Below are 16,683 nucleotides of genomic sequence, written 5' to 3' on the forward strand. Positions count from 1 at the left end.
TGATCAGAGAGAGCCATTTATGTTTGTAAATGTACGTAGTGTTTGAAGAATCAGACTGAATTTTTGAAGAGGTGACTAAAGAAGTGGACAGAGACATATGGGTGTTATTTTTATAGACTTCCAGAAGGTTTTTCATAAGAAGTGTTTCATAAGAGGCTATTGGATATGTTTGATCTGCATGGAATTGAAGAGAAATTGATCATTGTTGAAAAAATAGACAAGCTTTCTAAGCTATTCATTTTGCACTCATCATGTTAACTCGCAAGAAATTATCAAGCTGTAACAGGGAACAACAATTCATACAGCATGAGAATTACACCTCCAGACTGACTCTGGGTCATGTGCCTTCTTACATCACTGTGTGGGCGGACCTGTACTCAGTCTCACATTAACCCTTTATGTACCAGACCCTTTTACTACAATTATCAAGGACACCATCTCAGAATAAGGGGAAAGCCATTTAGGACGGAGTGAGGAGGAATTTCTTCACTCAAAGGGTGGTGAATCTTTGGAATTCTCTACCCCAGAGGGCTCTGGAAGCTCAATCATTGAACATAATCAAAGCTCAAATTGATAGATTTCTGGATAAAGTCAAAGGATATGGGGATAGCTCAGGTAAAGTGATATTAAGGTAGATGATTGGCCATGATCTGTTTGAATGGTGGGGCAGGCTTGATGGGCCAAATGGCCTACTCCTGCTCACGTGTCCCTATAACACTGCGATGCATCAAGGATGGAGGAATTTACCTGGACACTTTGTTCCAGGATGAAGACACATCCCTTAACCCAGAGGAGAAAATGCTGGAAAATCTCAGCAGGTCTGGCAGCATCTGTAAGGAGAGAAAAGGGCTGACGTTTCGAGTCTGGGTGACCCTTTGTCAAAGACACATCCCTTAGGCTAGGTACTTCAGATGTGACCTGTGCTCAGCAACAGGAAGGTGTGACTGTGACGAAGACAGGTAGGGACAAACTGAGAGGTACAGAGAGTTTATTGTGCCAATGCATCAGAGAGTAAGGAATGGTAGTAAAAAAATAAAAACATGACTTTATCTGAAATAGATGAATGAATGACACAAACTGAGATAAACGGTTTAACTCACATTGTCATTGCAAAGACATGGTTACAAGGTGACCAATTTGAAGAGGTGATTAGGTGAGGAGGAGTAGCCCTGATGGTAAAGGATGCCATAAGTGAGAAAGGATCTAGGCTCAGAAAACCAGGAAATAGAATCAGTCTGAGTGGAGTTTAGGAATAAGCAGGGTCAGACAACACTGGTGAGAGTAGTTTATCGGGCCCCCCCAACAATAGTTATACCATTGGACAGAACACTCAACAAGAAGTTATTGGAGCTTATAGCAAAGGCAATATAACAGTTATTATAAATAGTCAATCAAATTGGCAAAGCTGGTTTGGAAGATCAATTCACAGAATGTTTTTGCGATAGCTTCCGGGAGCAGTACATTGTGGAACCAATTAGGATAAAGCTATTTTAGATCTAGTATCGTGCAATGAGGCAGGTTTAATTAATAATCTTAGTAAAAGATCTGATGGAAAATAGTGATCATAATATAGTTGAATGCTACATTAGATTTGAAACAATATACTCCAATCAGAAACAAGAATCTTAAACTTAAAATTACATAGGTATAATGAGAGAGTTGGCTAAGGTTCATTGGGTAAATAGTTTGCTGGCTAATGAACAGTGGGAAACATTTAAAGAAATAATTCAAAATGTTCAATGATAATTGCATTCCATTAAAAAAACAAAAACTCTGAGAAAAATCCTTCCATGGCTTGCTAATGTGGTTAAATATAGTAAGGGTGTTAGATTAAAAGAATGAGTTTATAATGTTGTAAAGAATTGTAGTAAGTCTGAAAATTGGGAATGTTTGAGAAATCAGCAAAGCACCAACCAAAAGGATAGAATGAGAGTAAATTAGCCAGGAATCTGAAAACAGATTGTAAAAGTTTTACAAGTATATAAAAAGAGAGTGAGTAGCTAAAGTAAACATCAATTACTTAGAGACAGTGAGAGGAGAAATTATCATGGGGAATGAGGAAATGGCAGAGGCATTGAACAAATATTTTGAGGGCAATTCTCCTGGCTCGTTGCGCTGCTTGAGTATTGCAGTGGGCCGGGAGATGTCAGTGGGGGGCCTTTAGCGGGATTTGCAACCAGCGTCCGGCCAATCACGAGTCTTCCAGGCCCCTTGACATAATCAGTCTCGCACTGAGGCCTTTTACAATATTGAAAGTCATATTTCCATATCAGTAGTGAGCCCAGGACGGTACTGCCCCTGCTCCTCCCCCTGTCGGGAGATGTTCCCACCAGTGGGGATTAAAGCTGCTCCTCATTCATGGGGATCAGGTGTGATCACCCCACTGGTGGAGACAGAGGGCATTGAGGCAGCCCAGGAGGTCAGGGGCAGGGGGAGTGCCCTTCTGGCAGTGCCAACCTCGCATCCTGGCAGTGCCCACTGGGCAGTGCTGAGGGGGCGGGGCCGATCGAAAGTGGTGGTGGGGGTCCCACTGTGCACTCTGCATTAAGGATCGGTGGGAGAGGGAGGAGGAGGGCAGGGGGCCTGCCCCAGAGCAGTGGGTCCACCCCAGGGCAGGCTGCTGCCAGCACAGAGTAACAGCTGGAAGCTGACCTGCCGCCTGTCCCATGGGACGATGGTGCAGAGGAAGCCGGTGTCCCAAAGCAGAATCTGCATCAGTGACACGTCGACATTCTGTTGGGAAATGAAGATCCCCGGTTCAGTTGACGCCACCAGATCCAGCACCAACCCCAGCTGACCTCCAACTGGTCCTCAAGCAGCGGACAGAACTCCTTCACAGCGGGGTTACTGGGGGAGCTGTGGACGTGAGGGGAGGAGGGGGGTTTATTGTAGTGGCCACTAAAGACACGGGGGAATCATCAATAGATCTCCCCGTGGGCTTCGGGAGCACCAGTGTCCCTATTGAACGAGCAGGAGCTCGCCCAATGAGAAAGCAAAGCAGTGGGAGTTTAAAACCTACACTCTCAGCCTGGACTGCGGGTTGTGTAGGTCCAGAGCTCAGGATTTGTGTTGCTGTAAGTGTGAGAGCAGACTTTTCTTTTTATATATTCATTCGTGGGACATGGGCGTTGCTGGCTACGGCATCTCCTCCGGAACCTTCAACATGTCATTGATGAAGACGAACATCTCGCCAAGGCCATCCCCACACCCCCACTTCTTGCCTTCAAACAACCGCACAACCTCAAACAGACCATTGTCCGCAGCAAACTACCCAGCCTTCAGGAGAACAATGACCATGACACCACACAACCCTGCCACAGCAACCTCTGCAAGACGTGCCGGATCATCGACACAGATGCCATCATCTCACGTGAGAACACCATCCACCAGGTACACGGTACATACTCTTGCAATTCGGCCAACGTTGTCTACCTGATACACTGCAAGAAAGGATGTCCCGAGGCATGGTACATTGGGGAAACTATGCAGACGCTGCGACAACGGATGAATGAACACCGCTCGACAATCACCAGGCAAGACTGGTCTCTTCCTGTTGGGGAGCACTTCAGCGGTCACGGGCATTCAGCCTCTGATATTTGGGTAAGCGTTCTCCAAGGCGGCCTTCGCGACACACGACAGCGCAGAGTCGCTGAGCAGAAACTGATAGCCAAGTTCCGCACACACGAGGACGGCCTCAACTGGGATATTGGGTTCATGTCACACTATTTGTAACCCCCACAGTTGCGTGGACCTGCAGAGTTTCACTGGCTGTCTTGTCTGGAGACAATACACATCTTTTTAGCCTGTCTTGATGCTCTCTCCATTCACATTGTTTTGTTTCTTAAAGACTTGATTAGTTGTAAGTATTCGCATTCCAACCATTATTCATGTAAATTGAGTCTGTGTCTTTATATGCTCTGTTTGTGAACAGAATTCCCACTCACCTGAAGAAGGGGCTTGGAGCTCCGAAAGCTTGTGTGGCTTTTGCTACCAAATGAACCTGTTGGACTTTAACCTGGTGTTGTTAAACTTCTTACTGTGTTTACCCCAGTCCAACGCCGGCATCTCCACATCATGATATATTTCGAAGTCAGGATGATGAGTGGCTTGGAGGGGAACTTGCAGAGGTGGTGTTCCCATCTGTATCTGCTGCCCTTGTCCTTCTAGATGTAAGTAGTTTAGGGTTTGGAAGGTGCTGTCTAAGGATCTTTGGTGAATTGCTGCAGTGCATCTTGTAGATAGTACACACTGCTGCTACTGAGCATCGGTGGTGGAGGGAGTAGATATTTGTGGATGTGGTGCCAATCAAGGGGGCTGCTTTGTCCTGGATGGTGTTGAGCTTCTTGAGTGTTGTTGGAGCTGAACTCATCCAGGCAAGTGGGGAGTATTCCATCACACTCCTGACTTGTGCCTTTAAGTTAAATAAAACAGTGATACCAGGAGACCAGCGAGATTATTCCAATCAGCACAATTTAATTTTCACAATAAGGTTCTTGGAGTTTATTAACCTGAGCTACATATTTACATCAATGCTATTTCCCACTGAGATCAGTACAAAGCAACATCCTCCGTTACTGACAGTGCATCATCCAATAGGAATAGGAAAGTCAATGGAAATTCTAATGGAGAGATAAACAACTTATGTTGTTGCACAAAGTCAACATTACCCTCAATGTGTAGGAGCTGTAGATTTATTGGTAAAACTGATTTGTGAGCACACTTTGGGATCCAAAGATGTGCGGATTAGGTTGATTGGCCATGCTAAATTACCCTAGTGTCAGGGGGATTAGCAGGGTAAATATGTGGAGTTATGGGAATAGGCCCTGGGTGGGATTGTGGTCCGTGCAGACTCGATGGGCTGAATGGCCTCCTTCTGCACTGTAGAGATTCCATGATTCTATGATTAGCTTGAATCCTGATTAACGCACAGGGAGAAAGTAGAAAATTCTTATTGTACAGGTGAGGTGTAAAATGATATCACAGCCTCTGGAACTGAACCTCACTGCCAGCTTCCTTCGGCCTACTGACCAGCTGCTCACTGCTGTGGTCTATACTCACGGGTGAGGAACTGGCAGCACCACATCTTCAGAGCGAATCTGGAAGAAGTTCTGAACCCAGTGACAGCGGGAGATCTTTGTCTGCTGGTTGAGTAAGGACTGAATGTAGTCAGAGAGAGTGCTCTGCCTGTCCTCAGTCACCTTGTGACCCTCCAACCATCTGGGAGCTGTGAAGAACACACACATGTCATACTTGAAAGAAAGACGTCCATTTATGAAGCACCTTCCACAACCTCGGGGTGACCCAAATTGTCATGTGACCAGTTTCTGAAGTGCTATCACTGCCCTAAGATCGTAACCACAGCACAAGGGTGTGCACAGCAAGCTCCCACATACAGCAATTTGATCATTTAGACTGCTAACTGCACAGAGACACTGTATTGCTTCACTCGGCACCAGCATGTAAAAGTACCAGGATTGGATCCCGGACATCAGGGACAGAGCACTGGGTAGGAGCACAGGGTGGGACGTGAGGGGCAGGGGGAAGAGTGCTGGGTGGGATGTGAGGGGCAGGGGGAAGAGTGCTGGGTGGGATGTGAGGGGCAGGGGGAAGAGTGCTGGGTGGGATGTGAGGGGCAGGGGGAAGAGTGCTGGGTGGGATGTGAGGGGGGAGTGCAGGAGATTCAGAGGGGATTTGAGAAAATAATTTTTCACTCAGAGGGTGGTGGGAATTTGGAATGCACTGCCTGGGAAGGTAGGGGAGGCTGGAAACCTTATAACCTTTAAAAAATATTTGAATGAGCACATGAATCATCATAACATTCAAGGATATGGGACAAATGCTGGAAAATGGGATTAGCGCGCCTTTAGTGGTAGTTTTTTAAAAATACTTTTCCAATTCAATCAAATCAAGTCCAAGTCAGAGTCTCAACAAGTTGAGACATTCCTGATCCAAGCTGGCAAGACAGGGCAAGCGACCAATTTACCCTGTCCTGGGCCTGATCTACATGAGCCAAGCTGATTGGAGCAGGCGGAGAATTCCTCCTCCAAGGCTTGATCTCATTTGCATCTTAGCCAAAAGGCCGAGATGCCGCTTTTAAAAATTGCTTCATATGAAACATATGAAGCTTAAATGCAACCCAATGACCTCAAACAAGTGCAGCATCCGCATAACTACACTTGATCTTAGCCAAAAGGCCGAGAAGCGCCTTTAGTGGTAGTTATTGTAGTTAAAGGCCAAAGGGCCTTCTCTGTGCTGTACAACTTTATGACTTTGTGTCTCTATCCCTATTTGACCCATGAGAAGGTGGTGGTGAGCTGCCTTCTTGAACCACTGCAGCCCATATGGTGTAGGTACACCCTCAATGCTGTTAGGGAGGTGGTTCCAGGATTTTGATCCAGCGACAGTGGAGGAACGGCGATATATTTCCAAGTCAGGATGGTGAGTGACTTGGAGGGGAACCTCCTAATGACAGTGTTCCCAGGTATCTGCTGCCCTTGTCCTTCTAGATTGTAGAGGTCAGAGGTTGCAGGGTTGGAAGGTGCTGTTGGAAATCCAGCCCATTTAATATGTTGGGAGTTCCACACAACACAATGGAGGGTGTTGTCAGTGTGAAGATGGGGCAAAGTCTCCACAAGGACTCTGCTATGGTCACTCCTGCCAATACTGAGCTGCTCACCATGATGCATTCCTTTGGTTCCTGTCTTGTTGCTATTACAGCACTTGGGGCGAAAGGGATCAAAGGTTGGGCAGAAAGCCGGATTAGGCTATTGAGTTGGACGATCAGCCGTGACCGTGATGAATGGTGGAGCAGGCTCGAAGGGCCGAATGGCCTCCTCCTGCTCCTATGTTCTATATTTCTATGCCTTTTTCGATTTAAGTGTTCCAAACACAGAGTTACCCCAGTGACCGCTGATCTTTATGGGGGAGATTGGGTAGGTGGTCTCCCAGGACCACTTCCAGCAGCTTTAGGCTTTGAGAACCTGGCTGTACTCCCTGGACTGTTGTGCGTTGTGCTAGCCACACTCACTACTGGACCCCATGTTTGGTCAGCAGTGTGTCCCACATTATCTTTCCCAGGGAGGGTGAAACCTGACGGATTAAATTCTTCTTGCTGGGTTTTGTGAAACACAATTGTAAAATGGCAATTGTATCCACATAAACTGCTTCATGTGGAGAGGCAAATCAATGAGAGCTTTTCTGTTCTATGATATATAGACAATCTAGGAAGGCCCACAAAGAAAAAATTCCTCTCTTCAGCCTCTACCCTGAAATAGAGAAAGAGAATGAAGAAATCTTTCCCACAGCCAGCCGCACATTGGAAACACCTACCTGGCAAATGTGGCAGAGTCCTGCTTTTGGGATCGATTTCTCCCGCTTCAATAGGAAACATTTCCTTCAGCATTTTCTGAGCGGGGAAACAAAGTACTGAATATTAAATAGAAAACACCAACCTGCCTTTAACAGAAAATCCTGGAGTGCCTCAGAGAGTGATGGAAGAAAATGTCCAGAGAGAGAGACACATACACAGACACATGGCCAAAAGCTTCATCAGCGAGAAGGTCAGTTTGGGGGGTAGGGGGAGTTGCGAGGAGGGGGAGTTGTGGGAGTTTGGGTGGAGGGAGTTTAGGGATAAGGAAGAGGTGAGTGAAGGAACCAAAAGAGAAAATGCTGGAAAATCTCAGCAGGTCTGGCAGCTTCTGTAAGGAGAGAAAAGAGCTGACGTTTCAAGTCCAGATGACCCTTTGTCAAAGTTAAAGGCAAGGTCATCTGGACTCGAAACGTCAGCTCTTTTCTCTCCTTACAGATGCCACCAGACCTGCTGAGATTTTCCAGCATTTTCTCTTTTGGTTTCAGATTCCAGCATCTGCAGTAATTTGCTTTTATTAGATGAGTGAAGGAACATTCAAAAGGAGGAAAAAGATTAAACAAGATCTTCAGGATCTGCACTTTTAATCTGGTCTGCTGTAGTGACAGATATAATCTCAGTCAGGTACGTAGAAACTCAACAGTTAGTTATTTTACTAATTACTAATGATAACTGGTTGACTCAATCTGGTAGATCTGATTCCCAGCGACTCCGAGACCCCGGCTGAGCGGGGAAGAGCAATCGGCCACTGTATGGTCAATCCACTGGAGTCTGACAGCAATGTCAGCGGCTCACTGTGGAATTATTCACAGCTTCTCACATCATTGACATTGAATTGCTCTTTGAGTCGTGCTGTCCTCATCCTCTGGATTAGCAGATAATCAGATACTTCCTCCTGCTGCAAGTCACGCTGCGATTTCACGTGAACACAGTCTTTCCCTCCTCAGTGACACGTCGGATCAGTTTGATGATCATAAATGGAACATAGGAACTTAAAGAGTTAGAGCAACAAGGCCATTCAGCCCTTCGAGCTTGCTCTGTTATTCAGCTAGGGTCTAACTTTTTTTAAATTTATGTGGGTGTCACTGACAGGGCCAGAATTTATTACTCATCCCTAAATTACCCTTGAATTGAGTGGCTTGCTGCGCCATTTCAGAGAGGCAGTTAAGAATCAACCACATTGCTGTCAGTCTGGAGTCCCATGTAGGCCAGGCAAGGACATATTACCTTCCCTAAAGGACATTAGTGAACTAGATGGGCTTTTCTGACAATTGGTTATTGGAGGGCCGAAGGGCCTGTTTGCCCTCTCCCCTCATCACCTTTAATTCCCCTCCCTCGTCCCAGTCAATCAAAGCTCTGTCTACCTCTGCCCTAAATAAATTCAATAGCCAGCTTCCACTGCTCTCTGAGAGAAAACATTCTCCTCATCTTAGGCTTTGGGGTGGCGGGGGGGGGGGGGGGGTGCTTAATGATTTTGAAAGAGGAAACATTACACAGTATCCACCCTGTCCCTCAGGATCTTATGGGTAGAATTTTAAGGATGCCGCTCACCATCTTGAGATGCGCGAGTGCCAATTCTCGGAAACCCACTACCATTTAACGCTTGGTACAGTTTTGGTCTCCTTACTTGAGAAAGGATATACTGGCACTGGAGGGGATGCACAGGAGATTCACTCGGTTGATTCAGGAGTTGAGAGGGTTGGCTTATGAGGAGAGACTGAGTAGACGGGGATTTTATTCATTAGAATTTAGAAGAATGAGGAGAGATCTTACATAGAAACATATAAGATTATGAAGGGAATAGATAAGATAGAAGCAGGGAGTTTGTTTCCACTGGCGGGTGAAACTAGAACTAGGGGGCATAGCCTCAAAATAAGGGGAAGTCGATTTAGGACTGAGTTGAGGAGGAACTTCTTCACACAAAGGGTTGTGAATCTGTGGAATTCCCTGCCCAGTGAAGCAGTTGAGGCTACCTCATTGAATGTTTTTAAGGCAAGGATAGATACATTTTTGAACAGTAAAGGAATTAAGGGTTATGGTGAGCGGGTGGGTAAGTGGAGCTGAGTCCACAAAAAGATCAGCCATGATCTTATTGAATGGCGGAGCAGGCTCGAGGGGCCAGATAGCCTACTCCTGCTCCTAGTTCTTATGTTCTTATGTTAGCAGTTAAGAATTGTAGCTTGTATTGTTCAAATACTAAACTGATTCATTTATTATGGTTAAACTGTATTGTTAAATAAAGTTTCTTTTGATAAAAGCTTCCTAATGTGTCAATAGAATCACACCTCGAGTGAAATAACCTCACACTAATGCCGAAATAGCAAATAGATGGGGTCTAGGCTAACTTCATAATATACCTTGGAGTTCTGAACCGGTCCCTAACACCCTCCCACCCCCCTCCATATAGCAGCAAGCTCCAAAGGGTAGAAATGGGAAGTAACTGAAGGATATGCTGAGAGAGGAGTGGGCTTTTGTAAGCAGGAACACTGGCGTAGATTGGCTGAATGGCCTGTTCCTCTGCTGTCCATTCATTGTGACTCAATGATGCTAATGAATCTCTGATTAAACTGCTCCATTAGGAACCAGCAAGTGGTGAATGTCACTCATTGCCATTTCTTCCATTACACTGCAGGAATGTGAAACATGGATGCGACCAATAACCCACTGCACCAGAGAGAAGCCTACTAACTAGACAAAGCCTGTGATCTCGGTATCTGAGACACTGGTTCTCCGTCATATTGAGGTAGATGTCTTGGCTTGCAAACCCTTCTCACAGAGTAATAATACCTGGTGGTCCTGCCTCTTTCCTCCTCCTTCTTGATGTGTGGCCTATAGCCTCTCCCTCCTGACCCTCTGCCCTCCTTCTGGCCCTGGCTGCTGATGGTGATTCTGTGGCCTCTGGGTGCGAGGGTGCTATCGCCAACTTCTTTCACACAGGGCGCTATGTTCCCTACCCCTGCACAAAGTTCCTCCTGGTACCTGGATCCACGAGTCAGGAGAGGCAACGATAATTGCTCTGTGAGACCAGGAACCCCGCCTTTCTACTTCTTTGGGTTAAGGGGAGACAGTTGAAATTAGTTTTGTTATTTCTGAGGCCGTGAATATAATTTTTCAGCAGGGGTACCCCACCTCTCCAAAGGGACCCCCTGTATGTCCAAAGAAATACACTGAGTTCACACTGGCTCTTACCAGCTCTACTTTACACATTTTGGGTTCCACACACCTGTTATTTCAAGAAATGAAAATAAATCAAAACTGTATATATATCATGAGGTGGAGATGCCGGCGTTGGACTGGGGTGGGAACAGTAAGAAGTCTCACAACACCAGGTTAAAGTCCAACAGGTTTATTTGGAATCACGAGCTTTTGGAGCTCTGTTCCTTCATCAGGTGAGTCATCAGGAGCAGTGCTCTGAAAGCTCGTGATTCCAAATAAACCTGTTGGACTTTAACCTGGTGTTGAGAGACTTCTTACTGTGTGTATATATATATATAACAAAACTTTATTCTGTTTTGCTATTTTAAAATGAATTTCTGTTAAACCACAAGAAAACCTACATGATCTTGTCTTCAACCTATCACCTACATGGCACAAGTCAGGAGTGAGATGGAATACTCTCCACTTGTCTGCATGAGTGTAGCTCCAAGAACACACAAGAAGCTCGACAGAATCCAAGACAAAGCAGTCCATTCAATTGACATCACACCCCCCCCCCCCTTAAACCTCCAATATGGAGTGGCAGCAGTGTGTACCATCCACAGGAAATGCTGCAGAAATTCACTATGGATCCTTTGACAGCACTTTGCAAACTCATGACCCCTGGAAGGACAACAACAGCAGGTACTGGGAACACCACCATCTGCAAGTTCCCCTCTGAGCCACTCATCAACTGGATATATTGTCACTTCTTTGCTGTCTCTGGGTCAAAATCCTGGAACTTCCTCTCTAACAGCACTGGCCCAGCCAGTGAAGCGCACATCCCAAGAATGGAACAAATTTTTAAAAATCCCCGCCAGACAAGCTTCGGGAAGCTAAATGAACCGATAATCTTTAATTTTTCAAACTTGGTCCTCAGCTATTCGAGATATTGTGACAGTCAGCAATTTAAAACAGAATTCCCAATGAGTTTAATATTCAAGTATTTTACAAAGAGTCGCAGAGTTCTTGACGATTACCCAGTGACGTTTTGCGATGATGCTGTCTCAATACTATTGTGTCAAAGAGTTTGTAACTCGAAAACTGAGCAGGCTCACATTCTCTCAGACAAATATATTTTATGTCATGCTGTTGTTGTCATGGTTACAATGCCACTTGCTGATCAGTCAGGATTGACTCACTGGACTCAGAATGAACTACTTACGTGGAAATCATAGATTTCAGAGAACCTTCTGTAGATGAGCTTTTCTTTCGAGTCACTCCATTTCACAAGCAGCATGTAAACCTGCAAACAGGAAATAATTCTCAGCTCTGCAGGAATTGCTCTGCTCACTGAGCAACCTCTCACCCAAACACTGCACTCAGAGAACTCTTAATTTCAGACTATCTGCACCACGTAACTACACTGATCAGGGGCCAATCACATTGACACCAACACGCTCACTATACTGCTGGCAATGTTGGACTGTAACCTCCGAGCTCTCCAGTGCTGGGTTTGGGACATGTCCCAAAGCTGCTCCGGGGAGCCTCTCACAGAGTTTCACAGGTAGGGGTCTGCAGGGCAATTGCCCAGAAGTGCAAATTTCCCTGTGCAATTGTTCTGTGCAGGGAACCATCTGAAAATGTGATTGAAATCACAAACTCTGGATGGTTCCGCCAGGGTTACACCATTAGTTACCCAGAAAAAGCTAGAAGAATTGGGGCCGTGCGGTGTGTAATGGTTAGCACTGCTGCCTCACAGCACCAGGTTCAATTCCTGGCCTCGGGTCACTGTCTGTGTGGAGTTTGCACATTCTCCTCGTGTCTGCGTGGGTTTCCTCCGGGTGCTCCGGTTTCCTCCCACAGTCCAAAGATGTACGGGTTAGGTGGATTGGCTATGATAAATTAGTACCAAGGGGATTGGCAGGGTAAATATGTAGGATTACAGGGATAGGGCCTGGGTGGGATTGTTGTCGGTGCAGTCTCAACGGGCCGAATGGCCTCATTCTGCTCCGTAGGAATTCTATGACTCTATGGTTTGATTTAAAACCTCTTCTGACTCCTGGGTAACTATTGTACAGGTCCAGACTGACACCTCACAGCACTCCCCCCACACCCCTGCATCCTCCCCATACCCTCTCTGGGTGACTCCCTCCACCCCCTCCAACTAGCCTTACATCATTACACCTCCCCTTGGTATTCCTCACCGCACCAACCCACACATGGAATACCCCCACCCACACAGATCTCCTCCCCTCCCCCACTCCTTTGGGCCTGACTCTTACCCCCATACCCCGCCCAAGCTCCAACGTCACTCCCCCAAACCCCATCCAACTAAACCCGACCAGACCCTCCACCCGACCGGAATCACCCCCACAGGCCAACCTCTCACCCACAATCCCAATGCCACGCCCCCAGGTCAGAACCCACCCCGCTCACCACTCCCCCACCCACCACAAGGTCCAGGTTCTTCCACTGCACCCCACCCCCCCCACCCCCCCCCCCACTCCAGGCAAAACCCTCTACCCCCCTGCAACTACATTTAACAAAGCAGGAAAATAAGCCATTTGGCTTATTTACTCATGGAAGTCTACTGAATGCCCCTCCCCCACAGAATCTAACTGCTCCCTAATAAATCTTTATTGCCCCTTTTCAGTTTGTTTATTAAATGTCAGGACATCGCAAAGAGCTTTTACAGTGAACTGAGTAACTCTGAAGTGTAGTCAGCATTGTGATGTAGGAAACGTGGAAACCAATTTCTACACAGCAAGATCTCACAAACAGTGATGTGATTGTGTTCCGAGAAGGGGTTACAATCCCTCAGCTGCAGATTGGTTCCGAAACTCCTTTGTGCTCTTCCCTCTAAGAACTAAGAAGTTTGATACTTCATTGAGGATGAGGTGGGATTCACTGATTGATTATTTAATAATTGGAATCATTTTGAATACATATTAGATCTCTGTAATAAGATAAAGATTATGTTCATTCTTTTATCATTATTATTTTCTATGCATATTTTTCATGGATAAACAATGTTACCCAATGTTATCCGTACGGATAATTAAAAATTAAATAGAATTAATCATGGCCAGATAACCTGTCTAAGTGTTGTTGATTGAGGGCTAAATATTGACCTGGACTTTGGGGTAAGTCACCTAGTCTTCTTCAAAGAGTGCCATGGGATCATTTACACCCAAGACAGCTCAAGAGACTACAGTTCCATCTATGAGGCAGCCTCCCCAGCGCTGCAGCATTCCCTCATAATCGCTTCTCGGCCTTTTGGCTGGGATCGGGTGTGGTATGGTCGGCAGCCCATGGTCGGCCGCACTTGGTTGAGGTCATTAGGTTACACTGAAGCTTCATATGTTTCATATGAAGCAATTTTTTAAAGCGGCATCTCGGCCTTTTGGCTAAGATGCAAATGAGCTCAAGTCTTTGAAGAGGAACCTCCCCCTTCTCCAATCAGCTTGGCTCATGTAGATCAGGCCCAGGACAGGGTGGTTTGGTCGCTCGCCCTGTCTTGTCAGTCTGGATCTGAAATGTCTCAACTTGTTGAGACTCTGAATTGGATTTCATTTGATTGAATTGGAAAAGTATAAAAAATAAATAAATTTTAAAAAATCCCCTCATACTGTTATAGTATAAGGGTTTCTGGCATAACTAGTGTTAACGTGCAACTAGGAAACAGTACCGCCCACAGTGTGATGTAAAGAGGCACGGTAGCACAGTGGTTAGCACTGCTGCTTCACAGCTCCAGGGTCCCGGGTTCGATTCCTGGCTCGGGTCACTGTCTGTGTGGAGTTTGCACATTCTCCTCGTGTCTGCGTGGGTTTCCTCCGGGTGCTCCGGTTTCCTCCCACAGTCCAAAGATGTGCGGGTTAGGTTGATTGGCCAGGTTAAAAAATTGCCCCTTAGTGTCCTGGGATGTGTAGGTTAGAGGGATTAGTGGGTAAAATATGTGGGGGTCGGGCCTGGGTGGGATTGTGGTCGGTGCAGACTCGATGGGCCGAATGGCCTCCTTCTGCACTGTAGGATTTCTATGAGTGATCTGAGACTGGAGAGAGTTGTGGACTGAACAGAGACCTGTGTAGAAGCAAGTATGGTGTTCACTCATAGCTTGTTCTTGGGATTACCCTGTAGATATGTTAGCACTGCTGCCTCACAGCATCAGGGGCCCAGGTTCAATTCCGGCCTTGGGTGACCGTCTGTGTGGAGATTGCGCGTACTCCCCATGCCTGCATGGGTTTCCTCTGGGTTTTTTAATTCACAGTAAGAAGTCTCACAACACCAGGTTAAAGTTGAACAGGTTTATTTGGTAGCAAAAGCCTCTAGCTTTCGGAGCGCTGCTCCTTCATCAGATAAGTCAGGTAAGGTTTTTTTATTCATTCATGGGATATGGGCATCACTGGCTGGCCAGCATTTATTGCCCATCCCTAGTTGCCCAAGGGCAGTTGAAAGTCACCCACATTGCTGTGGCTCTGGAGTGACATGAATGCCAGCCCGGATAAGGATGGCAGATTGTTTTCACTAAAGAAAATTAATGAACCAGTTGGGTTTTTACGACAATCGACAACAGTTTCATGGTCATCTGTAGATTCTTAATTCCAGATATTTTTTATTGAAATCAAATTCCACCATCTGCCGTGGTGGGATTTGAACCTGGAGCCCCAGAACACGTACCGAGTTTCTGGATTAATAGTCTAGCGATAATACCACTAGGCCATTGCTTCCCCGGGTGCTTCAGTTTCTTCTCAGAGTCCAAAAATATGCAGGTTAGGTGAATTGGCCATACTAAATTTTGATTTGATTTGATTTTGATTTGATTTACTATTGTCACATGTATTAACATACAGTGAAAAGTATTGTTTTTTGTGTGCTATACAGACAAAACATACCGTTCATAGAGAAGGAAAGGAGAGAGTGCAGAATGTAGTATTACAGTCTTAGCTAGGGTGTCGAGAAAGATTAACTTAGTATGAGGTAGGTCCATTCAAAAGTCTGATAGCAGCAGGGAAGAAGCTGTTCTTGAGTCAGTTGGTACGTGGCCTCAAACTTTTGTAGCTTTTTCCCAACAGAAGAAGGCAGAAGAGAGAACATCTGTGAGTGAGGTCCTTAATTATGCTGGCTGCTTTCCAAGGCAGCGGGAATTGTAGACGGAGTCAATGGATGCCCCTTAGTGTCCCAAATGGATTTCGCCTTATTGTCCCAAACTGTGTAGGTTATGGGGATTAGTAGGGTACATACATGGGGATTACGGGATAGGGCAAGGGAGGGATGCTCTGTTAGAGAGTTGGTGAAGACTCAATGGGCTGAATGGCCTCCTTCTGCACTGTAGGGATTCTATGATTTGTACATTGTTATGTGTACCGTTAAACACTTAATGTTCAACCAGACAAGACTCAGGGCCTTACAAATATAAAAGCAAAATACTGTGGATACTGGCATCTGAAACAAAAACAGAGACGCTGAGCCAATCATGAGTGAGGGCATGCATTCTGGGATGGGGAGGAACCTCAATTCTCTGGAGTGGGATTTGAACCCACAACCTGAAGATTCGAGAACTGAGTGCTATCCACAGAGACCTAGCTGATAGATATATAGGCCAGACTGGGTAAGGATGGCAGGTTCCCATCCTTCAGGTAAATTAAAAATGGTTTAATGACTGGAGCTGAAATCCTGAGATCTAGTCTAATGATTTAGAGACAGAGTTTAAACCACAGCATAAGAGCTGGGGGAATTTAAACTCAGCTATAATAGAGTTAATATCAGAAACATAGACCATGGAACTGCTTGTTGTTGGAAAACATCTGCTTCACTAATGTCTTGTAGGAAAGGCAATCTGCCATTCTTCCCTGGTCTGACTCTGAGAGTACAGCTGGCTCCACCTTCAAGCAAGCCACTCATTGCATCAAATAAGATCAAGTGTTAGATCAAGCTCAAGATGGGGTGCAATGTTTTACTTGTCAACTTGGATCTCATTTGTCTCTCTTGTGGGGACCATGAATTGGATTCAATTTGGATTTAGTTTTTGGAGCCAGTGAGGAGTTGGGTTTGGGTCTGCCCACTCTGAGCATTGGCTTTGTAACTTTAGGAATGGAGTAAAAATGTTTTTAGAAATCTGTCAAATTAAGTTCCCCACCAGTCAGAAATTAGAACTTCCACACTTCCAACTACACGATGGC

General features: G+C 45.8%; 1 protein-coding gene across 1 annotated transcript in view; it reads right to left on the reverse strand.

Moving 5' to 3' along the window:
* ncf1 (neutrophil cytosolic factor 1) overlaps nt 1–16,683 on the reverse strand; it is a 78,038-nt gene that overhangs the window by 57,938 nt on the left and 3,417 nt on the right. The window contains exons 2-4 of the mRNA XM_078225221.1: nt 11,727–11,807; nt 7,330–7,405; nt 5,059–5,224 (exon numbers count right to left, since the gene is read on the reverse strand). Coding sequence (XP_078081347.1) covers nt 5,059–5,224; nt 7,330–7,405; nt 11,727–11,807 — 323 coding nt within the window. The remainder of the gene's footprint in view (nt 1–5,058; nt 5,225–7,329; nt 7,406–11,726; nt 11,808–16,683) is intronic.

This window comes from Mustelus asterias, chromosome 12 (assembly GCF_964213995.1).
Source record: "Mustelus asterias chromosome 12, sMusAst1.hap1.1, whole genome shotgun sequence".
Taxonomy (NCBI): Eukaryota; Metazoa; Chordata; class Chondrichthyes; order Carcharhiniformes; family Triakidae; genus Mustelus; species Mustelus asterias.